Source organism: Panicum virgatum, chromosome 1N (assembly GCF_016808335.1).
Source record: "Panicum virgatum strain AP13 chromosome 1N, P.virgatum_v5, whole genome shotgun sequence".
NCBI lineage: Eukaryota > Viridiplantae > Streptophyta > Magnoliopsida > Poales > Poaceae > Panicum > Panicum virgatum.
The window spans coordinates 61820829-61845836 of record NC_053145.1 but is presented as its reverse complement, the minus strand read 5'-3'; the positions used below and the strand labels follow the sequence as shown (position 1 = coordinate 61845836).

The 25008-nt window shown below is 49.3% G+C and overlaps 2 protein-coding genes and 1 long non-coding RNA gene across 6 annotated transcripts; 1 reads left to right on the top strand and 2 right to left on the bottom strand.

Moving 5' to 3' along the window:
- Positions 1-13: 13 nt before the first annotated feature.
- LOC120657299 (RNA-binding protein 24-B-like) lies at positions 14-8904 on the bottom strand. The gene is made up of 6 exons (XM_039935595.1): positions 8142-8904; positions 7861-7984; positions 4305-4440; positions 1391-1424; positions 618-900; positions 14-351 (listed from the first exon to the last, which is right to left on the bottom strand). The coding sequence occupies exons 1-6, from the start codon at positions 8418-8420 to the stop codon at positions 245-247; spliced, it is 963 nt and encodes a 320-aa protein (XP_039791529.1). The 5' UTR covers positions 8421-8904; the 3' UTR covers positions 14-244.
- LOC120657300 lies at positions 2589-4298 on the bottom strand. The gene is made up of 2 exons (XR_005668121.1): positions 3821-4298; positions 2589-3427 (listed from the first exon to the last, which is right to left on the bottom strand). It is a non-coding gene; the product is annotated as an uncharacterized LOC120657300 (long non-coding RNA).
- A 6769-nt stretch (positions 8905-15673) lies between the features above and the next one.
- LOC120657297 (lysine-specific histone demethylase 1 homolog 1-like) lies at positions 15674-20042 on the top strand. Of its 4 annotated transcripts, none has more exons than XM_039935592.1 (3): positions 15674-18635; positions 18713-18821; positions 19728-20042. In XM_039935592.1, exon 1 carries the CDS (start codon positions 15822-15824, stop codon positions 18375-18377), a length of 2556 nt encoding a protein of 851 aa, XP_039791526.1. In that variant the 5' UTR covers positions 15674-15821; the 3' UTR covers positions 18378-18635; positions 18713-18821; positions 19728-20042. The 4 variants fall into 4 exon arrangements, with proteins under 4 accessions (XP_039791526.1, XP_039791527.1, XP_039791522.1 ...); XM_039935593.1 differs by having other exon boundaries at positions 15674-18821; positions 19728-19818; positions 19925-20042; XM_039935588.1 differs by having other exon boundaries at positions 15674-18821.
- Positions 20043-25008: the final 4966 nt, after the last annotated feature.

Here is a 25008-nt window from a genome sequence, read left to right as displayed (position 1 = left end):
GACAGTAACATGCTACTGGAACATATTCTGACGAATTTCTGAATTTTGAACTTGAAATTCAGTTGGCCATACAATGGATTCAGCGAAGAAATGCGTTGCAAGAATTCGAAAAGAATCAGAAATAATGAAAGAACAAATCTTTGGATGTTTTTTCAGTCAAGATGTGAGTATCATGGACTCTGTCAGACCACCAATAGTCTGCAGCAGTTTGACATCAGATCGTTTTGCCAGGATTTTCAGCAAGTCAGTTTGAGGTGTTTGGATCTGAATTTGACGTTACAGGCCCTGAAGCTTCCTGGTTGTTTGTGCTTGTAGCTGCATCAGAAGCGGTTGGCGGAGCTGGTTGAGATCCTGCAGGATATGCCAGTAGAAAGATATCAGTTTTGCTGGAAAAAAGTGATGATGTGTAAGTTTTTTCTTTGGTGCAGTAACTTAGGTTGATACATCCAATTGTCAAAAGCTGGCATATAATTTTCTGATGCTAAGATTTCATAGTAACAGATACCTTTCGAGTGTTGAATATATGGACGGTTTAGAATTATTAAACTAGAATGAGTTTGTCCTCTGCGTTTCAGCACCAAAGCTAACTGACAAAACAAAGAATGGGAGTGGCATACCGGATGCATTATCAGATTCCCTTGATACTGCATGAGGGGGAAGCTGGAGTCTGAAATTAGGCGGAAGTGAAGGCCCTGGTGGAACAGAACCCTCCATCAGTGCTGTTGTCTGCTGAATGAATGGTGGCCGTGCAGGTTGCTGCATCGGCGAGAAGCTAGTCCTTGGACTTGGGGCACCAGGCATGTATCCCATCCCCATGTATTGGTAGGGTGGTCCTGAAGGAGAGGTTGCACCATACATCTGCAGGTAGTACTGCTGCAGCACTTGAGGATTGTACAATGCCTGCTTAACAGTTTTCAGTTAGAGAGCCAGGTTGTGCTAGTGCTTGATTCTGCTACAAAATATAACATGAAGTCTAATACTCCCTCTGTCCCAAATTATTAGTCGTTTTAGCATTTCTAGATACATAGATTTTGCTATGCGTCTAGACGTAATATATATCTAGGTGCATAGCAAAATATATGTATCTAGAAAAGTCAAAACAACTACTAATTTGGAATAGAGGGAGTAGTAAACAAAGGCATTATCATGCAACCAACGCCAAGTATACAGAAAATTGTTGGTACTCAAAGGAGAAGGAAATTTCAATGCCGAATTCATAGTTTCAGACAACGGGCGGTAACAGTGCCGTTTATCCTATTTTTTATAGGGTACTATTGCCAATTATTGAAGATGTATGTAACAAGGAACAACTAGCATGCATGTGACGGGAGTAAAAACAACAAAAATGACATCGAAGGGGAGGAAATGAAATGGTGATTGGATTGCTTGCCTGTTGGTATGGATAATCAGGTGGGTACCAGTACCTGCAAAAGTTTGCAGAACATCTTCAGTGCGTTATAAAAGATGGATAGTGATTGAGCTGAGCCTGAGGCCCATCATTGTCTCTCACTCCGAGAGACATATGTACCAACCATCATGGCTGTAAAGCCCAAAATTATCTCAGGCACTATTGTATGTCGAGCTAAAATAAGGAGCACATCGAACAGTCACTTCCTCCTTTCCAGTCCTTGCATCGTAGTACTTCGTTTAATAGTTCATTAGGAAAAGTTGCATGCTGTTCAATGCTTGCAACAACCTAAAAACATCTAACCAGCTGGCAAGATCATATATATGAAGAGTACTAATCCTACAAACAAAAAAAAATGCCAGGTAGGGTGCCTCTAAAATAAACATGAAATTTGAGAAGTATCAACCTTACAAGTCCCAAGGCTACTAGTATAGTAACTTGCATAAGAGCAAAGACAGAATCTACGAAGTAGGAAAATGGTCATGAAATCCTACTGCCAATGGCTTGGTACGGAGGAGCACATATTTGCAAATATCAGCGAAGCCAAGCGGAGCCAAGAGATGAATGCAGGCATTTTTTTTTGAAATAAAGAATGCAGGCATTCAACTCTGCAGCAAACCAACAAAATGAAGAGAGTGTTTGCAGGACAGGCAACAGCAGCCCATGGTGGTCTGGTGTCTGGGGTAGAGAGAGAGGAGGGCGGGACGGGACCACCAGCGTTGAATGCCCATGCTCAGCTGCTGTCTCCCTCCCATCGGCCCAAATTTAATGGGCCTATCTCAGGGCTCAGCAGAAGAGGCATGGGGACACGTGGGCCCATCTGCGCCGCCTGACAACTGAACCCACCTGTCCAGTTGAGGAAACGATAACTGAAAGCCGGCCGCGCTCTCAAAGGAACATGATCCCCCGATTCCGTGAAAGTGTGAAACGCACGCAGCAGTCAGGTACCAGTGTTTTCCTTACCGGTAACCGCCGGTTACCGCCGATTTTTACCGATACCGTTACTAGGCGGCAACCCATACCGGCGGTAAATTTCGAAAAATTTCGTCCGAATTTAAAATTTTCAAAAATATTTGAAATAAAAAAGGAAAAAATATGGTAAAAAAGTAGAGATGACATACATCATTCTAATATAGAATATGTTCAAATATTTGACTGTTTGGGCACTCAAAAAAATAAAAAAACTTTCGGACCGGTAATCCCGAGCGGTATCCTCTAATCCCGAGCGCTATTCGGCGTTTTCCGAGCGGAAATCGGCGCGTTTGGACCGGAAACACTGCATTGTGAGTATTTCTTGAATTTACATTGATTTTTAGATGTTTGTTGTGTAGCTATATTCAAAAACATGTGTTCATATTAGCTATATGGATCCATTTGTTCATGGTAGTTGGATGTTAATTTGTTCATTTTAGCTATATGTATATATGTGTGTTCATATTTCAAATATGTACATATATTTTCATTTGTTCATTTGTTCATTTGGACCGGAAACCACTACTATGTATTATATATATTGACGATGATGGTTTGTGAGGACTATGGTTGTGATGATTTGCATGGACTATTGTTGTGATGATCTATATGGACTATGGATGTGAATTTCTATTTTTATGGATATGAACTTCTATTCTATGTATGTGTAAATGTTATATAATTGTTTGATATATACCATCAGTAATGATATTTACAAAATTACGGTGAAATGCTGCCAAAATTTTTAATTTTCCAAAGTCATATGGTGTTTACCGGTTAAAAACGACGGTTACCGGTCGGTAAACATCGATTACCGGTCGGTAAACAACGGTTACCGGTTTTTTGAATTTGAATTGTCATTTCGAGCGGTTTCTAGCGGTTTTCGGCGATTTACTGCCGGTTTACCGATACCGCTAGTTGGCGAAAATTGCTTTACCGTCGGTAAGGTGAACCCTGTCAGGTACCCAGCTCGGTAAATGAAACATCAACGACCAACGACGACTTTTCCCTGTTCTCCTCCCACAAAAGAGCAGGTCAAATGGCTTGCTTTTCTATCACAAGTTCTCCATCTATTTGCCTCCAAAGGTCAGCTCAGCATGCCAAGTCTCTGAACAAAACGGAGACATATCTGGTGCAATCACGGAACTGGTGAAATCACCGTGCAATCCGACTAAAAAGGTCTTCAAAAAATTCTGAAAAAAATCATGAATATACATCTCGGTCTACCCCATCTACATATAAAATTTCATGATCAAATTCATCTTATTCTAGCAGTTACAAAAAAGACAAATTTGGGCTGCATTTGAACGTTACTGATTGTCAGAAAATTTGTCTTTTTTATAACTGCAAGTGTAAGATGAATTTGATCGTGGAAATTTATATGTAGATGGGGTAGACCGAGATGTATATTCATGATTTTTTTCAGAATTTTTTGAAGACCTTTTTAGTCGGATTGCACGGTGATTTCACCAGTTCCGTAATTGCACCAGATATGTCTCCGAACAAAACCCCCCTGCCCAGAACGCCAAAGTTCCTATTTTCAAAAAGAACACCAAAGTTCATGCCGTGAAACTGCACGGCTCTTGGGAATTCCAAACCCCCCCAAAGCCAGCCACTACTACGACGTGGACTTGTCACGACCTAACGAGTAGCGCCGGCTATCCTCTCCGCTTCTTCGGATCAGAACAAGAATCGAGAAGGAGAGCACAATGACAGGGCACTGAAATGGACATGTGCCGCCGCTGTCAGTTGATAATTTTTTTTGAAGGAAATCAATTGATAAATTCAGAGTCGCAGCGTGCTCGGATCCCACGATGACGGTGCTGCTCGTATCACCCGCGCATCATCGTGAGCTGAGCAGCCGTGCAGCGATTGTTCAAGGCGGGCACAGCTGCAAGTTTTAGGCGGCGACAGGGGCACTCACCCGTACTGGGGATGGTAGAACACCGGGGCAGGGCCGTGCGGCGGCGGGGTCATCTGCGACGGCAACCTGTAGGGCACGACAAGCGGTGGCTGATCCTGCGCGGGGGCCCCGCGGCCTCCTCCTCCACCTCCTCTACCTGCAGAGCAACGGCGGTGGCAATGGCACGTTAAACATCAGGCTGCAGAGGAAGCAAACGTGCACCAAAAAAAAAAACACCGGGCAGTACAGCGCAGAGCAGAGCAGGCGTATGCATATGCAGTATTACGGACAGAGGGAGCATTGCTTGCGACTTGCGGGAACAGTTGCGTGGCCTGTGCGAGGGAGGTCTCACCATGTGCCCTGCGCTGGGCTGGGGTTTGCCTGACTGGCCAGACGGGTTCTGGTTTCTTTCAGGGCATGATGGCTTTGCAAACCAATTTGCTTCAAAAATAATGGATCAATTCTGTTTCTAAAGATCGGCATTTGTTCTGGGAATAACAAAAGAAAAGAGGTTTCTTTAAGTGAGCATTGCGTAGATTAGCACAGTGCCAAATGGTCCTAGCTAGCCAGCACTTGAACCAACTCCAATCTGGTGCTGCATTATTGTGTTTGTGCTGTAATGCACCCAACAGTTTTGCAGAAATAGTATGCAGGTTGCTCTATTGCGAAAAGGAGAAAAGAAAAAAGACAATTGTACCATTATACAACACAACTATTTGAAAAGCGCGAAAACAATTGTACCATATCGAAAGTGGAAACAAAGATGAAAACACCGCGGTTTGAAAATCATAGCTAGATAATGCAGCATATATTGGGAGGCTCCTGTTGGTATGAAGGAATACAAGGAAAACAAATCTACTCTAAGGCTATCTCCAACAGAGGACCCAAACCCAAAAAAGGTCGCGCACAGTGTTTTGGGTACCAAAAACACTCTCCAACGGAGCACCAAAACGGAGTACCCAATTTGCGTCGTCCGCGTGAGAATAGGCAAATATGCGTCTCTCTCCTCGACCCAAATGTGCGCAGCCCTGCATCGCCCGCCGAGGCGTCCTCCCGCGGCTCCGGCCCCGACGTCCTCCCCCGGTGCCGCCCCGACGCGGCTCCCCCGGCAACTGGACGCGCCGACGGCCGAAACCCTCGACCTCGCCTCCGCGATGGCTGGCCGTGGCGCCTCGTCCTCCCGCGGCTCCGCGCCGCCGGCTCGTCCTCCTGCGGTGCCCCACCGCAGAGGACCCACGCGGGCCTCCGCCACAGCCCCGCGCTGGCTCTGAGAGGCGCAGCCGCTCCCCTTCCGCTGCCTCGACGCGACCCGAGGCGACGGCTGAGAGGAGGTCGAGCTCCTCCACGGCCGGCGGATGACGACGGCGAGGTGCTCCCGCGGCGGGGAGCAGCCGGCATGGTGAAGACCGGCCACGGCGAGGAGCAGCCGCCGCGGCGGGGCGCAGCCAGGCAGGACCGCAGCGGGGCGCGGCCGGCACTGCCAGGCCGCCCGCGGACGACGACGGCAAGGTGGGCCCGTGGACGATGACGATGGCGGCGGCGAGACACTTGCTTGGCCTCGTCATCGACCTCGGACATCTTGCGGCCGATGAACCTCTTGACGGAGAAGAAGGTGTTCTCGGGGTTGACGATGGCCTGGCACTTGGCGATCTGGCTGACGAGGCGATCTGGCCGCACGCCCTCGGCATTGGTGACGACGGTGGGCTTGCTGCCCTCCATGGCGGCGATGGCGGAGTTGGTGGTGCCGAGGTCGATCCACCACGGTTGGGAGGCGAGGCCGCGAGGGGCCATGCCCGCCCTCTGCCGAGCTACGCTCGCGCCGCCGCTGGAGCAGCAGCAGCTCTCCGCTAGGGCCCGGAGCAGTCGGCGGCGGAGGGCAGCCGCGGCGGGGAGCAACCGGCGACCGGGGGCAGCCGGCGGCGGGGGGCAGCCGGCGGCGGAGGGCAGCCGCGGCCGGGGGCGGAGGGCAGCGGCGGCCGGGGGCAGCCGGCAGCGGGGCGCAACCGGCGGCCGGGGGCAGCCGGCGGCGGAGGGCAGCCGCGGCCGGGGGCAGCCGGCGGCGGAGGGCAGCCGCGGCGGGGAGCAGCCGGCGGCCGGGGGCATCCGCCGCGGGGAGCAGCCGGCGGCCGGGGGCATCCGCGGCGGGAAGCAGCCAGCGGAGGAGGGCAGCCGCTGGCGGGGATAAGAAGGTTGCGTCTGCTCTGTTGGAGAAGATATGTTTTTTTTGGTCCGTGACCCTATACTGTGCGCCACCTAAAACCATCGAATGGGTCTCCAATTTGGATCGCAGTGTTGGAGACAGTCTAAGAAATAGATCGGATGAGAGGACGAGAAGCAAAAGCTGCATCTCAACCCAACCCTTGCCACGCACAGAATCAGTGCAAGCATCTATTCCTCCAGTGGTTGACACTCAACCGGGTCAAAGTCTGAGAGACTACAGGAAAGGCCAGTACTAGTAGTAGTATATGCTGCCGAACATTTTGCAAAGCCATGCACCGGTGTTCACAGGAAAAGAAAGGCGGCTGGATTCCCGATTCTCCAGCGATAATCTCCACCCCTTTACACCTCACTGTCGCTGGGACGACGCAGCTGCACACCACCAGCTGCGTGCACGCGGTCAATGCAACTTGGTCTTTCTCTGCAGGCAGAAGGGCAGAGGAGGAAAAATAGTACCAGCCCCACTCGGCCGCCCAATAACCGCCACTCTGCCAAAATGCTACCGGTATCGACCTTGCACACGATGCAGCTAGCAAGCAATTCACCCAAATGCCTAGACCGAGCTAGGGTCTCTTTGAAACGAAGAATTTGAGGTGATAAAAAATCCCCAAGCAGAGTGGAGTGGGCACCCAGATTTCATGGCTAATAGGTATCCATGCTGCGTGACTAGACTTAACAAGGTGGCTAGGTGGGGTGGGGTCGCGTGAACTATTGCTTATCGAGAAGTCAAACAATTTAAAGTTTGGTTAAATTTATACAAATAGTTACTAACATTTATATCTTTAAATAGATTTAGAGTGAGAATATATTACTTGATTGATCTAATGATGCTTATTTTGTAACACAAACAAGTATTTCATATAAACTTAGTCAAACTAGAAATTATTTGACTCACCGAGAAACTTTTTAATTGCATTCTTTTGCGATGGAGAGAGTAGACTAGATAGCGTGCAGGGTGCAGCGAATTAGGGGGCAGCCACTGCAAGGCCAGGCTGGGCAAGCAAGCACAGCCATGAGATGAGATTTGGAGAGCCATGAGCCATGGTTGATTGCCCTGCTGCCTCCCCCGTCCCAATGCGGATAGAGTAGTGGCCGTGTGCTGGCGCGCTGCGCTGGGCCCCACCCATCTTCTGCCAATAATCTCCCTCCCCCAGGGGGGAGATTAGGAGGAACACGGTGCCCTAATCAAAGCTTATCCGGTAAATCGATCAAGTACGGCCGCCGGCGCTAATGATGCCCCCGGTTATTACTGCCATGCACATGCGCGTGCCTTGCGAGCGCAAGTAAAGAAGAAGAAGAAAAAAAGAAGCGGGGCAGCAGGAGGGGGCATTGATTTGGTTTGGTTACTCGGGTCGCTCACCTCTCGCCTGCGCGGGCCGCGGCGGGCCGAACGCCGCAATGTTGCAGTTGGCGCGCCGCCCGGCGATCACCGGGTTCGGGTTCTGCACCGCCCGCGCCGCCGAGTCGGGGTCCCGGAAGACCACCTGCGGGGAAGAGAGCACACGGAACCGATCTGAGACCAAGCACTTACGCATGCAGAGCGCTCGCGGCGGCGGCCGATCGGTTGGCGCGCGACGCGCATAGCAAGCAGGATGGACGGAGTGGGGGGAGAAGCTGAGAGGAGGGGGGTCGTCGACTTACGAAGCCGTAGCCCTTGGACCGGCCGGTCTCGCGATCGGTGATGACGACGGCCTCGAGTATCTCGCCGTATGCCTCGAAGTGCTGGCGCAGCCCCTCGGACGGCGTCTCCCACGCCAGGCCCCCCACGAACACCTTGGTCAGCGTCGTGTCGCCGAACCGCGACCGGTGGTGGTGGTACGGGGCCCCGGACCCCCCGCCTCCGCCGCCGCCGCCGCCGCCGCCCCGGGGCGCGTGGCCCGGGGATCCGCCGCCGCCGGAGGACGACGACGAAGCCGCCATCTTATGTTGACGATGCACGCTCGCACGTACCGTGCGTATCTGCCCTCCCCTCGACTACTACTAGCGCCCCGATCTTGTTCTGTATCTTTGGAGGGTGGGGGGGGGGGGGGGGGGGGGGGGGAGGAAAGGCCGGGAGAGGAAACTAAACCTACACGGACTCTGCTAGTGGGATTGCTTCGCCGAGAGACCTGACCTCCTGCGCTTGCCCCCTCCCCTCTGGCTGCCTGGTATACCTCTCCCTTTCCATAACCTCCCTCCCTCCGGTCTCTCTACCTCAGGAGAGAGCAGCAAGAGCAAAGGATTATGTTAAGGAAGGAGGGGAGAGGGGAGAGATGGCAAGCAAGGCAGCAGCCAGCCCCGCCGAGGAGGGGACGCGCTGCGCTGGAAGAGAGGGTTCGGGCGTGGGATGACAGCTGCATGACCCTTTCTAGTCTCGTTTCCAAGGGACTATAATAAGGCCCCTGCAGCAACGCCCGCCAGCCTCCTTGTTCCCCATGCCATTTCTTTATGATGCCTCTCTCCCCTCCTCTCCCCTCGCCCGCGCAATGTGCCGCCTCCTGCCGCCTGTCGCTCTCGCGCGCCTCGGGCGACCACCCCGAGCCCCAGCGCCAACGCCGCGCGGGAACGTCACCAACGGCGACGCCGTGGCATCGGCAGGCAGGGGCCGCGCTGGAGCCGTGTAACAATCCCAAAAATTAGGATTCAAAAAAAAAATTTCTTACACGTGGACCCCACACGTCATTCTCTCTTCCTTGCCTCTCCCGTTTCTGTACGTCGAGCGGAGGCCGCCGGCCACGCGTCCGGCGATGCCCGACGACAGAGCGTGCCACGCTCGGGTCCTTCTCGACGCTACTCGGCCTCGCCACGCGGCGCCGTTTCTGTGCGCGCACACCGAGGATTGTCGCCGATGCCGCCACGACGATGCCGTGCCACGACCGACAACCGCGCCTCACCCTTGCTCGGCCCTCCTCCCTCCCATTTGCGTCGCAAGCACGCCTCCTATCTCCCCTGCCCTCTCCTCCTTGCTCTGAGCGCCCGGCCGAGCCCTCCCATGGCGACCAGAGCAGCCGCTGCCGCCATTAGCGCCGCCGCCTCCTAGGCCGCCGCGGAAACCCTTCCTCCACCCTTCCTCGCGCCCAAACGACCCCCCAGCAAGCTTCCTTGACCCCCACCGGTGCTCCTCGACCCGTTCATCGTCGCCCACGGCCACCAGACCGCCGCCGCCGCCGCCAAACGCCGCCATCGGAGCTACTGCTCCGCGGAGGAGCCCCTCCCGGCCATCCCTAGCCCCAAACGAGCCCACCTCTGGGTTCCTCTCGACGCCGTGAAGCTTCTCCCCCACTTCCCCCACGCCCCCGGTGAGCCCCCACGCCGGAATCCGGCCACCACCGCCTCCTCTGTTTCAAACCCCAGCCAGGGACCTCGGGTTAAAATTCCAGAAACACCAGGGTGTTCTTTGAATAGACCGTGACCCAGTTGAATAGTGCTCTAGGGACTTCTTTGTAATTTCTAGCTGTAAACTTTGAAATTCAATAGAAATTCGTAGAAAATTCGTAAATTAGCAAATCCAGTTGTTCTGGAATCCTTGAGAATAGATCTTTGCAGTAGAATCATAATATGCTGGTTGTTAGTGGAAACTTTTTGCTGGAAAATTAGATTTATGTTACTAGGTGCATAAAGGCTAGTTGTTTATTCTTTTTCTTAATTAATTCTTGAAGCCTTGTTATGCTCTGAAATTTTTGTGGTGGTTTGTTCATGTGACACTAGTGTTTTTATAAAAATTTCGTGGTCAGTTCTCATGTGTAACTAATTCATTGATTTAATCCTTGTTTAGTAGACTTTAATTATGATAAATAGTTTATGTTGATGATAAATCATGAAAATATTTCTGAGTGTTCTTTTTGAATATATTAGCTTGTTCCTGAAGTTTGAGCACCAGTTCGTGACTAGAACAGAAGTTAAAAATGAATCTTGTTAGATTGATGTCTGTTTTGTTTATTTTCTCAGAATTAATTATGTGTATATAAAATCATGAAAAATTCACAGTAGCTAAATAATCCCTGTGTCGACTTCCTGTTAAATTTTCAGCTTCTGTTTTGCTCTGGTCTGACTTGTATAATTCAATCTTGTTCTAGGAGTTGTCTGAATGAATGAATTGTTCGGATTAAATGGATGCATGAAATGACATGATTTTTACAGGGTAGATTTCTCTTTGTACCTTCTGTTTAGAATAATTGTTTCTGAAATTATTGTTATTTATGTACTGAGTTATTTAATTATTAGCAAGCCAAGACCTGCATGTTATAGGAATCAACTACTGCTTGTTTGTGCAATTAGTGGACTTCTTTTGGGCTGATTGATCATGATGCCATGGGTAGTTAGAAATGTAGTTAACTACTTTATAAATGATTGTCCATGTGATATGATTGTTTGCTACTTGTTAGACTACAACTTTATCGTAAAGGAAAAATAATAGCATCTATATTGTTGAGCAACTCAGAACTGTGCATTCATACATATGCATTGCTGCATTTCATTTAGGTACGATAGATGAACCACGTGAGGGATGTGACATTGAAGCCGAGCCAGAAGACGGTGAATGGTGGACATATCTTGAAGATGGATGGATGGATCCCGATGTGCATGACCGAAGGCTGATGCTCGCCAAACGAGTATCATCTAACTAACACTGACTTAGTGTTACCCTCAGGCAAGCCCCGGTGCACATCCTATTATTTGAAATTATGACACCTATATATGTATTTATTACTGGTGCATTACGTTTCAGGAGTTGATTGGAACCCTAGTTGCATGATTCCTAGGTTTCCCTGAATTATACTAGCATGTATAGGACGATAGAAATGCTATGCTTAATACTTCTCGATAGAAGTCGAGTGACTTCCTGTCACTCGCGAGCTATAGGGCAAAAGTCGAGTAATTTCCGGTTACTCGCGAGATTTATAGTTATCTTTATATTCCAGTATATGAGATATGGAATGCAATATGGAATGAATGGAAATTTGAGACCGGACGGGGGAATGATGATGTTTAGGTATGGCAGCAGGACAGGGTTCCTGGTTGTCTTAGCCCCGCCTGTGTCGATTAAGGACCGGTCGTTGTGGCAGTGCTGATCGGGGATTGAATTGTACTAACCGCATGCCGGAAGTAGGAGGTAGTCGAAACCGGTAAGCCGAGTACTGCCTTGATTCGAAAGTACAGGAACCCGCACCCAACTCCTGGGGCGAGTCGAGTAGTCGCGGAGAATTGGGTTGCATATGTTTACTTTTGGTGGTCTCACGTTGAGCTCGGCTGACCATATGTCGTTGGGCTGGTTCCTGTAGTTCGAGGCGGGGAGGGGAATGGTTGGCATGTATAGTCCGACGGGGCCAATACGTGCCGTGTTGGTTAGGTCCACCTTGCAAGGTTAAATCGGATCGATTCGCCGTGTCTCGCGGTTATGAGGGCCTTGGTCTCTTTGTCACACCGTAGCGAATGAGCTAGAGTTTTAGAGATATAAAAATGGATATAAATTCTTAATCTTATTTGGATGCTCCACCTGTGTGTGTAGACAGGCAAACTTTAGTGTGAGTCTAGCTATATAAAATATGTGGCTAAAATGTTGAAAGTAAGGATACACTTCTAGTGCTATTTCCGCAAAAACAAACCACCAGCCAAATGCCTAGCATGTCTAGATATGTGGGCTAAGTTATACCCACTGGTCGGATAAGTCTTGCTGAGTATTAGTATACTCAGGGTTTGTTGTTTACCCTATTTCAGGTATAGAAGCTAACCAGGATTCGCATCAGTGGGCTCGATGTGACGTCCTCACACGTGTTCATAGTTATCGTCTTGTTTTATTGGTTCTCAATCGAATTTCTTTCTCTCAGGTTATATTCTCTTCCGCTACTATCATTTATTTTATGTAAATTCCAAATTTAAAGCTGTTTTGTAAATATTTATGTTATTATCTATTTTTGTGAAATTATATTATGCTGGTACCGTCTGTGCTCGCCGTTGCGCGAGACTTCTGGTGTGTTTCGATCGGCCTGTGGGTTGGAAACAGGCTGTCAGGTTACACTTAATTAAGCTAATGCGCCTGATGCGTTTAGATGATGGCCATTACGCTTAATTAAGCCGTTTAACTTGGCGCTTCTGTCACAAGCCGTCGCCGAGCTGGTGGCGTCGGCGGCTGGACAAGCTAGCCTTGAGCCAAGCCTAGCCGCTAGCTAGTAGGTGCGCCTAGTAGGCATGGTTGTTTGCTACTACTAGTCGCGGAGTTGCTTCCTTGCCCGCATCGGCCACCCGAGCGGACCTCTGCCTTGCTTTGCTTTGTTGGGCAGGCATCGATGTGATCAGGTGTGGACAGGCGGACACACGCTACCGATCTGATATTCTGATCTACTAGCTGTACTGTCCTGGAGCGAAGTGTGCAACCATTAACGAGGTCGTCTCCGCTGCACAGCGTCACGCCGTCGCCATTAATAGCCGGCTAATGACGTGATTAATTGAGAACAATTCCGAACGAGAGTGTTGCCGATCACTTCATGCTACTACGCGAAAAAAGAACTCATGAAAGAACAGTGGAATCAGAATTAGCACGAGCAGCCGCTCAATGCAAGATCGCATGAAAGCGAGCAGGGTCTTTCTCTCGAGTTGACCACGATGGAGATGGTCCCTTTTTCCCCCCCGTCGGTTTCGGCAAGGAGGAGAAATAAATGCGGTTCTCCGTTATCCACAAGGTTGGTGTAGTGAGTCACCCGCCACGTCAGCATGGAAGCCTTGTTGTCGAAGCCCGGTGCTGGCCTAGAACGCACTCGAAAAATTTTAAGGCATGTTGGCCTTGACCTCTCGCTCGACGAGCTCTCGATCGGCTGTGGCGTGCAAGTTAGTGGCTTTTGTGTCTGATCCGCCCGGCGTTGGTTCGGCGCCTTCTTTTGTCCTCTTAGCTCGGGACAAGCCAGGCTTCGGAGCCCGCCCGGTTCACTGAATAGTTGTCTTCAGCAACTGCCACTGACTGGATGTTTCCATGACAGTGCGAGCTTAGTTGCTTGCCCTACTGTATTGTACTCCAACGCGGCATCCCCCGTTCCGGAGGCTGCTGACATGGAACCCTTTGGCCAAAAGCCCTGAAACCGATCGAAACGCGGAACCCTTTGGCCGCAGACGATGCGGCCGGGCGCACCAGAACACGCAACTGGTAGACAGCGACGGGGCCGGACATGCACACGCCCCCGTCGACCTTTCCGCTGGTTTCACCAACCTGTCCTCTAACCGATCCAGACGGGTCGGGCTCGCAGAATACTCCCTCCATGGAGAACCTCGGCCTCGCACCGTCGCCAATTCATCATCCATCCCCGCCCGGGATGAGCATTGTTTAATTTAATCTCGATCCCTTTTTGGCTTTTTCCCTGCGCCGATCAATCGGTCATCAGCAACCGGGCGAGCGAGGCTGGCTGAATGGCTGATCCGCCCGTCGCTGTCGGCCGTCGGATCACGGGCCCACTAAATCCCCCGGCGAGCGCCGGCATTGGCTGGCCGCCGGTCGATCGGTTTCTTTAACGGCAAGCAACGAGGAGCGTGGCATCCAGCTATTCCGTTCGGACCGGCCAGCAGGCGCGAGGCTCGCCGCGGCCGGTACGCCACGCGCATGCGTCCGTGTCCGTTCCGCGGCGAGCCGGCAGAGGCAGTTGCTGCTGCCCGGGCCGGGCGAGGACGGGCTGCTCCGGTGGCTGGCAGCTGGCGGACGCGGCGTGCGTACGAGCACCCGAATCGTGGTCCGTCCGTAGCCGCCGGCGACTTCTCTGCTTCAGTTCTTCCGGATGGATATATTTGCCGCTGTGTGGGCTCCAGCAAAATTTAGCAGCAGGGATCGTGCCGAGCTGTCGATCTTGGCTGCGTTTGCAGCACTAGTACTGGGCTGGGCACGTCCGGGGCCCGGAGCCCTGGAGGGAGTGCTGCTGCTGCGTACGGCGAACAGGAAGATATTGCGATCACACCAGAGTACCAGAGAAGATACGGAGCATCTATCAGAGAACGTGTTGCATGGAGGATGGAGGCGCAGAGATGGCTGTACTGTGCCGGCAGTATCCGCGCCAATTTCACGGCTCGTGTGTAGTGCGCTGGTTCACTTGCACTCAGGCTATCTATACTTGTCGTTCTCTATTTTCATTTTTTTTAAAAACTATTTTATTCTAGTCATTAAATTTTTTTTCTCTATATTTAATTTTTCTGCACTCGTCATACTCTATATTCCATTCTCTATATCAACTACTACCAATAGAATCCATGCGTCATGTTCTATTTAAACTCTCCCACTTTCTCTCTCCCGATGGGCCAATGGCAGGCGTGCGGTCGTTGGTAAGTGAGCCCAGCGCGGGGTAGCGGATCTCCTGTACTGCGCCAAATTTAGCGAAGAGCGCGCCGTCCGCTTGGGTACCGGATGTCATCGCGTACACCGCTGCAGCACTCATCATCCCCTATTCGCTACTGCAGGATCAATTTGCAGTAGACAGTGCGGGTAGTCTCATCAGAATGCTGCCTCGGATGTCCTGTACTCCTCCTGTAATTGGGCGGTCCAATCGTGCAGGCCTTGGGCTCATAGTCGCGGGCCGGTGGGCAACTCAGAATCCATTTTCGGCCAAGGGGGCGGTGGTGTGCGTGCCGTGCGCGCCACCAGCATGCTTGGGCTTCAAACGGAGACTCCTTTTTTTTTGAGATCAAACGGAGACTCTTGTTTAGATGGAAATTGATCAGCATTATTTTTTTCATTATTAGCTCCTGTAGCAATAGCAAAGCACTCGTGAATCGTGGCTCCTTCGAAGAACCCCAAAGTTCCAAAAAAAAAAAAAATCCTAAAATTAAGATATTCCTCCGTTTTTGGCATAAAGTTCTGGCACGCTTCTAAGCACAACGTTACAAAAGGGAGAACAAATTCCAGAAAAAAATAAATAAGGCGGGCTTGTCAAACTCTGGAAACGATAGTTAAGGAGATATTCAGCAGCTATAAATGTTTATGAATAAGCTTTGTGCTTTGACTTTGCCATCTCTTACCGTGATCTATTGTCTTATAAGCTTTTTCTCTCGCGATAACAACATGCATTGGTTTAATAACATTGTACAGCAATAATAACTCATACCCTTTGCATAAAAAAAAATCGTTCCTTCAGCTGTCGGTCACGTAAACTAGCAATACGCTTGCTGAGTTGTTTTACGTCCACCAGAAGGCTACCTCTTCCGCTCTTCGGCTCTCCGCTTCTTCCCTTCCGACTCCCCCCACTCCCGTTGCTTCGGCTTCCGCGGTTCCGCCCTAGGCCAAGGGCCCTGAACCCTCCCAAATTCCCCAAATCCCCCGGCCCCGCTCCTATCCGCCGAGCTCGCAGCCAACCCTCCTTGCAGGCCCCAATGGAGGAAGGCAGCGACGCGCAACTGCCGCCCCCAACCCACGCCGAAGCCGCCGAGCAGCCACCCCCCGTCCCAATGGACCAAGACGAGAGCCCGGAAGCAGCCGCAGAACCCATGGAGGACGGAGAAACCACCGCCGCAGATGCGTCCGAGGCCGCGGATCCAATGGAGGACGGGGAAACGGCAGGAGACTCTGCGGCGGCCGCGGAGCCCATGGAGGACGACGCGCCCACGTCTTCGCCGACCCCGTCGGCGCCGTCCGCCACCGCGGCCGTCGACGACTCCACCATCGCGCGGAAGCGCCGCCGCCGGAAGAAGCAGTTCCCTGGTATGATTCCCACGGCCGGCGTCCGCGTCCTCCGCGGATCCTCCTCCTCCTCCGCCCACACCGCGGCGCATCTGACCGGCGTCCCGCGCCGCCGGGGGCGGCCCCCGACCTCCTCCTCCCTCCGCCTGGCCCGGGAGCTCGACTCCGAGGCCCTCATCGCTCTCGCCGCGGGGTTCCCCGCGGACTCCCTCTCCGAGGACGAGATCGTTGCCGCCGTGCTCCCACGCATTGGCGGCGCCGAGCAGGCCAACTACCTCGTCGTTCGCAATCACATCGTCGCGCTCTGGCGCTCTAATCCCCTTTCCCCAATCGCACCCAACGCCGCGCTTGCTTCCATTCGCGCTGAGCACGCGCCCCTTGTTGCCGCGGCTCATTCCTTCTTGTCCGAGCACGCGTACATCAATTTCGGGCTCGCCCCCGCCGTCCTCTCGCTCCCCCCACGGTCTCCTCCATCCTATCCTCCGCCTTCGGTCCTAATTATTGGCGCTGGCCTTGCTGGTCTGGGCGCCGCGCGCCACCTTATAGCACTAGGCTTCAAGGTGGCCATCGTCGAAGGTCGACTACGACCCGGCGGCCGTGTGTTTACCAAGACAATGCGTTCATCTGCTGCAGAGTATCCCGATACAGTTGCTGCTGCTGACCTTGGAGGCAGCGTGCTCACCGGTATCAATGGGAACCCCCTTGGTGTCATTGCACGGCAGCTTGGATTCCCGCTCCACAAAGTGCGGGACAAATGCCCACTGTATCTTCCAGATGGCCGTCCAGTTGATCCCGACATGGATGCTCGTGTTGAGGCTGCTTTTAACCAGCTTCTGGACAAGGTTTGCCAGCTGAGGCAGGTGATTGCAGATGGTGTGCCACATGGTGTTGATTTGTCACTGGGCATGGCGCTTGAGGCATTTCGAGCAGCGCATGGTGTTGCAGCTGAGCATGAAGAAAGGATGCTTCTGGACTGGCATCTGGCGAACCTGGAGTATGCTAATGCTGCCCCTCTTGCTGATCTCTCCATGGCCTTCTGGGACCAGGATGATCCGTATGAAATGGGTGGAGACCACTGCTTTATTCCTGGTGGAAATTCTCAGTTTGTCCGCGCACTTGCTGATGGCATCCCGATATTCTATGGACAGAATGTGCAAAGGATACAGTATGGGCGTGATGGTGTGATGGTGCACACTGATAAGCAGTCGTTTCGTGGTGATATGGTTCTCTGTACAGTTCCTCTTGGCGTGCTCAAGAAGGGTGACATCAAGTTTGTGCCTGAGCTACCCGCTCAGAAGAAAGAGGCCATCCAGAGATTGGGTTTTGGTCTGCTTAACAAGGTTGTGATGCTGTTCCCTTATGATTTCTGGGATGGTAGGATTGATACATTTGGTCACTTGACAGAAGACTCTAGTCAGCGTGGCGAGTTCTTCCTGTTCTACAGCTATTCTTCTGTCTCAGGAGGGCCATTGCTCATTGCCCTTGTTGCTGGGGAATCCGCAGTCAAGTTTGAGCAGGCTTCACCAATGGAAAACGTTGAGAAGGTGCTGGCAACACTTAGGAAAATCTTTTCTCCCAAGGGGATTGAAGTTCCAAACCCATTGCAGGCAATATGCACTCGATGGGGTACCGACAGGTTTACTTATGGATCATACTCATATGTGGCTATTGGCGCTTCTGGTGATGACTATGACATTTTGGCTGAGAGTGTGCATGATAGAGTTTTCTTTGCTGGGGAGGCAACAAATAGGCGATACCCCGCTACAATGCATGGAGCCCTACTTAGTGGGTATAGGGAGGCTGCTAACATTTTAAGAGCAGCTAGAAGGAGAGCTAAAAAAGTGGACTCACCTGAGAAAATGGATATTAATGCTGAAGTAAAAGTTGATGTCAACTGTGAAGTCAAAGACAATGTTAAAGATAGCAACATTGATTTGGATGATCTCTTCTGTTCTCCTGATGCTGTATTTGGGGGTTTCTCAGTTCTCCATGATCCATCTACCTCTGAGCCCGATTCAATTTCCTTGCTGCGTGTTGGAATTGGTGCTAGAAAGCTAGGCTCTGGTTCACTTTTCCTCTATGGATTGATAATGAGAAAGAATGTAGCTGTGCTGGCTGCAATTGAGGGTGATGAACAACGGTTGGGTACAATGTACCGAGATTTTGGGACAAAACTCGTGGGATTGGATAGCTTGGGTGATGCTGGGGAAAGTCTTATCTCTCGGATAAAGGCTGCTTCTAGGAAATAATGTCAAAGTATGTTTGGATGGTCAACTGTCACCTGTAATCGTTTTCAGCTCTGAGTGCTGAGTTCTTATGCTCAGCATAGTTACTGCCTCTGTAATTCATTCATTTGATTAATTGCCTCATTTTTCTCGTCTCTCATCAATGTGTTAACTTCTGCCATGTTGCACTGAACTGCTGATAAACCAGCGGAGAATAATCAAAGTTCATATCACCACATCAAACAGTGTGAGATTTGAATCAGCGCTTCTTGTTCGGAACTGGTACATTTCTCATAAACTAGTGTAGTTATGTTGTTGTTTATACATGCTAGCTTGTGATCTGACCTTAGGGGCTTAAGATTTTTCTGCATGAGTTGTTTCACTTCCACTTCCACCTATAATGTCATGGGAAATGTGGAGAACAAAAGGATACGAGGTTCTGGATGACCCTAGCATATTAATATTCTGGTGAGCTATATGGTTCATGTTCTAACTATGTACATTTTCTTTCCAACTTGTGTTCTGTTTCAATAATTTAATGCGACATTTTCCATGTTAGTTTTCTTTATTTTAGTGTCTTGAATATTGTGCTCTATGAAAATTTCTGGTTTAGTTGAAGTTTGAACAAAATCATAAGGATTTGTATCCTGATCCTCCCTATCCATACAGCACCAACATTTATTCTAACAATTTGGTCAGTGAGATCACCAATCCTTCTACCTAGCATTCAATCAATTTCTGTGCCCTAATATAACCTTTTGTGAGATCACAAGATATTAGAACTATTCTATTTCGAAAAAAAACAAGATATCAGAATTAAGTGTACACATCTTGAAAGGAAACACTTCTTTAGTTCTACTTCTCTAAGATGCAAGAAATAAACAAATAGGTAACATCAGATTTAGACGCCCACTGTCAAGAATATTTTTTCCAAGATGGAACTTGAGTCTGAGTCTGATTATGATACCAGTTTCCGTGTCCAAGTAACACTAGTAAGATATGTTGTGCTCTGTATAACTTGGTAAACAAAGTTGCCTTCAAATTTTGGCGTTACATCTTTCTTCACCCTAAGTAGTTGGGTTCATCGAACTAAGTTTTCAGTTGCTCTGATGTTCCTTCTTTCCCTATTGTTGATTGTTAGACCTTTTGTGGTTAGGCAAAATCCGCTTATACACAATCATTATGTGGTTATACGAGCTTAGGAAATTTTGCTTTGAGTCGTTAGTCGTTACTGTACATCACTAGAATTCTGGTTTTCTGTACTCTTCATCAGGTCTTTGTCATTGCCGTTACTGTGAACTGGAGTGGCACGCATGCGCAGCACATTATTTCAGATAATGATTGCTTACTCCGTATGTATGATTTCTCCTGTAGCGCCAAGGATTCCTGGTCTACATCGTGTTGAACGCCTGAACATTGGCAGTTACTCAAGATGGAAACCCCAGCAATATTAGTTGGACCACAGGTCTGCAAGAACACAAGGAAACACAGGCTGTATCATTTTTAAATCTTCAAAAAGTTTCCCTAGTTTGCTCGTTTCTCATCGTTGCTACTACCTTGTTTCCAAACAGAGGTTGTCTGTAGCAGTTGTATTTAGATGGCGAGCTCTTCAAGGCACCCTGCAAATGTGTCTGTGAATTGTGATTAGTTGAAACCGTCAGGTACTCTAGTCATTGTACCTTGCGCTAATTGCTGCAGCTCTGTATGATCTTTCTGAAAGGTGTCATTGGGTTCCTATATTATTATTATCCCCGCTCACTTTGATGCAGTCTGTCGTTTGTTCTTGGCAGTGAGCAAGTAATGCAATGCCAGGTTTGAACCTGCTGCTTTTTCGGCAGATTTTCGTGAATCTTCAGCTACTCTTCAGCAAGTAATGATAGTATATCTAGGCTATCTCCAACAATGACACCCAAAATACAAGATCCATTCCACGTTTTCATTGAGCTACAGGGAAAGGGTTCAATACCCATTTTTGGTCTTCTCCAACTCCAACAAGACCCAAAAGAGAACCCTTTCTGCAAATGGGGCATCAGGAGAGAGGATAACGCAAAATGGGTCTTCTGTATAGGTTGGAGGCTGAAACGGTACTGTTGGAGACCTGTTTGGATTTGGGTGCCCTTATGGGTCACCTATTGGAGACAGTCGGACTTATCCTCGGAGAATTGGATAATGAGCTGACATTTAAGCGAGTCTTCTTTGACTACTCTCGTTGAAGGCGGTCTTGAGTTTGAAATCATCTGTGCTTGCTGACCTGTTTGTCACCGGTCACTCAGCATTATGCACAGCACCTTGCCGTCGAATGGCTGGTACCAAATTCCTCTATCCATTGTTCGTTTGCCGGGTTCATTTGTTCACCTCATTCTTACGTCGATTACTGGCCTCCTGGATATGTTGTGTGAGCGGTGAGCCTGCGCATCTTTGCAAAATGCAGCTGGTGAGTGGTGACTGGTGAGTCAGTGAGTGCTTTTGTAGCAAGCAACTCGTGAATAGAGAAAGAAGTCCCGTGTTTGGCCCAAAACCAGCGACTAGATTGAATTACGCACAAGTGAGATCAGTAGTCCCATCTAAACCGATCGATCCGCTCTGCCCCCGCGTCGCCCGCCTCCGCCCACCCACCCGGATCTCGCCTCCTCCACTCCCTTCCCACCTCTGGCATCACGCCGGGGGCTGGAGGGAGTGGGGATCTATCTCTTTCAATAATTTTTAGTAGATCAAGTTTAGATTAGAGTTAGAGTTTCTCCATACTGCATTTCGTGGTATGGAAGATTTGTTTCCTCCTCTCCGGCAACGGTGAAGAGATAGGGTGGCTTGGGTCTCTCCATGGCGGCTCCGATGAAGGAGGTGGCGGCATCTACAGTGTCGGCAATTTGCTTGGAGCGACGACATGAGAATTAAATTTCCGGATGGCGTCATCGAGGCGGGGATGGTGCCGTCATCGTGGAATAATTTTCTCCGGCTACTTCTCTGTTTTGTCGTGGTTAGATTCAACCACAGTGAAGGGCTTGTGAGAATAATTCTGTCTCCCAAGCTGATGTCAATCAGTCTTGGATCGGATAGATTGAGATCTGTTGGAGTAATGGGCTTGGCCCATTACTTCTAAAGCATTAAAAGAATTTAAAGCCCACTATTAATGCTAGGGAATCAATGCTTAATTCTGTACCGGGAATTGAGGAGGATCTCAACCGACTTAAAAGGTGGACTTCGTGTACACCACTTGTGAAGCCGGTAAGAGGAGGATGGTGAACCACACGCGCGCGCGCGCTCGCTCGCCTCGCCGGGCCGGGGCCGTGGCCGAGGCGCGGCGCGGCCGGCCGGCCGGCCGGGCGGGCGGTGCGCGTGCGCGGCCGGACGTGACGTGCAGGTGCGGTGCGATGGCTATTTTGCTGTTGACAACAATTAATCGTGCGATTAAACGTGCAATTAAATCTGTAATTAAGCACCTGAGTCACTATATAAGAAGTGACATTCCCCTCATCCATTCTGTACCAGAGCACTGAGGCAACTCGGCTCCTCTCTTCTCCCTCTCCAGTTGCAACAACTGAGTTCCCCAACGCTAATTTCTGCGCGCACAGAATTAGCGTGAGCAGGCCTCCGAAACCTTGCTCGCCTTGAGATCCTGCACGGGATAGGCGGGCAATCAGGTTTTTGGGTAACGCTTTAGCGTGACTGCTCAAAAATACAAAGGCTTTGCCCGATTGAACGACTACTTCCTGGTGGACGAGCCGAACGACTACGTCGACTACATCTTGGTGACCGTTCGCGGGACTGCACTGCGAACTTCTTCCTGCACCGATTTAGTTCGACTACTTCGACTGAGGCCAACCGAGTAGATGTCTACTCCAGTTGGTAACAGCGCAGCCAATGCCTCCGGCAACGGCCTCGCTTCAGGGTACTCCCTGAAACTTTGGTTATTTATATTGTTTATGCTTATCTGTGTGATAAGTATAAACATGTTCACATGTTTTATTTTACTCCTTAAAGTCATAGAAATATTGCTAGTTTATACATTTAATTTTGGAATTAAATTGTGCCCGAAATTGCCTAAATTTCTAACAATCCAAAAACCTGATTGTGTTAATAGCCTTTCGGTATCTAGCTTTGCCGCATCAATCAAACCACCACCTTTTGATGGTTCAAATTACAAACGTTGGCAAGAGCGGTTTATACTGTGGTTAACACTATCGAGAGTGATCCATGTGAAAGAGGGTAAGCCTGAACAATTCTCTCCAGAGGAAGGGAGTGCGTTCGATGAGGCTGATATTCTCTTTCGAGGCTTGATCATTAGTGTTCTCGGTGATAACCTGGTGGATTCTTATATCCGGCTGCCAACTGGCAAGGCATTGTGGGATGCTCTTGAGGCTCAATATGAAGTATCTGACGCCGGGAGTGAGTTGTATATCATGGAGCAGTTCCTTGAGTACAGGATGGTCGAAGACCGTTCTGTAGTGGAACAGGCTCATGAAATACATACTCTGGCAAAAGATCTCAAAAATTGTAGCAAAGAGTCTCCATGTGTGTTACCCAATAAGTTTGTGGCCGGAGGTATAATCTCTAAGCTGCCACCTTCTTGGAGGGACTTTGTTACTTCTCTAAAACACAAGAGACAGGAGTTCACAATAGATGGACTCATAGGGACTCTTGATGTTGAGGAGAAGGCGAGAGCAAAGGACATACGTGGGAAAGGAGTTGTTGGTGCTTCAAGTGCCAATCTTGTTCAAAAGAACAACTCCCACAAGAACAAGAACAAGCCACCGCAGAACCAACCAAAGACTAAGAAGACAACCACTTTTAAGAAGAAGAAGAAGACGGGAGCTTGCTATGTGTGCGCTAGTACGGATCACTTTGCTGCAAAGTGTCCGAACCGCAAAGGCAACGGCTCCGCCAACATGGTTATTAGCGAGCTAGGAGGAACTTCGGGGTACGGTAATTTATTACCTACTATTCTTTCAGTGTTTGGTTCACCCGAGTGGTGGGTTGACACTGGTGCTAATATTCATGTTTGTGCTGATGCTTCTTTGTTCTCTTCTTACCAGACCGGCGGGACTTCCTCCTTGCTGATGGGGAACGGATCACATGCGCGTGTTCTTGGTGTTGGTACGGTAAATCTGAAGTTTACTTCGGGGAAGACCGTGCAGCTGAAGAAATGTCCCCACCATCAAGAAGAATTTAGTCAGCGGCTCTCTACTGTGTAGAGATGGTTTCAAATTAGTCTTTGAGTCCAATAAATATATCTTGTCTAAGTTTGGTACTTTTGTTGGAAAAAGTTATGAAAGCGGAGGCTTGTTCCATCTTTCTTTGTCAGATGTTTGTAATAAAATTGCATACAATGTTATTAACGTTGATGAAACAAATGTTTGGCATTCGAGGCTTTGTCACGTTAATTTTGGTTGTATGATGCGCTTAGCTAATTTGAGTTTAATTCCAAAGTTCACTTTTGTCAAAAATTCTAAGTGTCATGTATGTGTTGAATCAAAACAAACTCGTAAGCCTCATAAGACCGCGGAGGCAAGGAGCTTGGCACCCTTAGAATTAATTCATTCCGATTTGTGCGAAATGAATGGAGTGTTGACAAAAGGTGGTAAAAAATATTTCATGACTTTGATTGATGATAGTACTAGATTTTGTTACATCTATTTGTTGAAGTCAAAAGATGAAGCTTTACACTACTTGAAAACCAACTTGAGAGAAAGATCAAAAGAGTTAGGTCAGATCGTGGTGGCGAGTATTTCTCAAATTTATTTACTTTATTCTGCGAGGAACATGGTATTATTAATGAAAGGACGCCTCCCTATTCACCTCAGTCAAATGGGGTTGCCGAAAGAAAGAACCGCACTCTAACGGATTTGGTTAACGCCATGTTAGATACAGCGGGACTTTCCAAGGAATGGTGGGGTGAGACTATATTGACTGCATGTCATGTCCTAAACCGTGTTCCTACAAAGAATAAAGAGATAACTCCATTCGAGGAATGAGAGAAGAAAAGGCCAACACTGTCATACTTACGTACATGGGGTTGTTTGGCAAAAGTGAGTGTGCCAATAACCAAGAAACGTAAGCTTGGACCTAAAACTGTGGATTGTATCTTTCTAGGTTATGCTATTCACAGCGTTGGATATAGATTTTTAATAGTGAAATCTGGAGTACCTGACATGCATGTTGGTACTATAATGGAGTCCAGAGATGCTACATTTTTTGAAAACATTTTTCCCATGAGAGATGAAACAAGTTCATCTAGGCAAGAGTTCATCGAGGATGATGGCTCTGCTGAGCCGATAGAACACAATGAACATACACTTGTAGAAAATCCTGAGGAGGATAACAATGATGCTCCGAGAAAAAGCAAGAGACAAAGGACTGTAAAGTCTTTTGGTGATGATTTCATTGTATATCTCATAGATGATACACCCAGAACCATTGAAGAGGCATATTCATCTCCTGATGCTGACTATTGGAAGGAAGCAGTAAGGAGTGAGATGGATTCTATTATGTCTAATGGAACCTGGGAGGTCGTTGAATGTCCTTATGGATGTAAACCGGTTGGATGCAAGTGGGTGTTCAAGAAAAAGCTTAGGCCAGATGGTACTATTGAAAAGTATAAGGCTAGGCTTGTGGCCAAGGGTTATACCCAAAAAGAAGGAGAAGATTTCTTTGACAC

Bases quoted from the DNA above. Each gene is read 5' to 3' on its own strand.
- LOC120657299 (XM_039935595.1), bottom strand. From the start codon at position 8,420: ATGGCGGCTTCGTCGTCGTCCTCCGGCGGCGGCGGATCCCCGGGCCAC. The intron at 1,425-4,304 runs GTGAGTGCCCCT...AAACTTTTGCAG, and splicing joins TTCTACCATCCCCAGTACGG to GTACTGGTACCCACCTGATT. The intron at 352-617 runs GTATGCCACTCC...CATATCCTGCAG, and splicing joins GGAATCTGATAATGCATCCG to GATCTCAACCAGCTCCGCCA.
- LOC120657297 (XM_039935592.1), top strand. From the start codon at position 15,822: ATGGAGGAAGGCAGCGACGCGCAACTGCCGCCCCCAACCCACGCCGAA.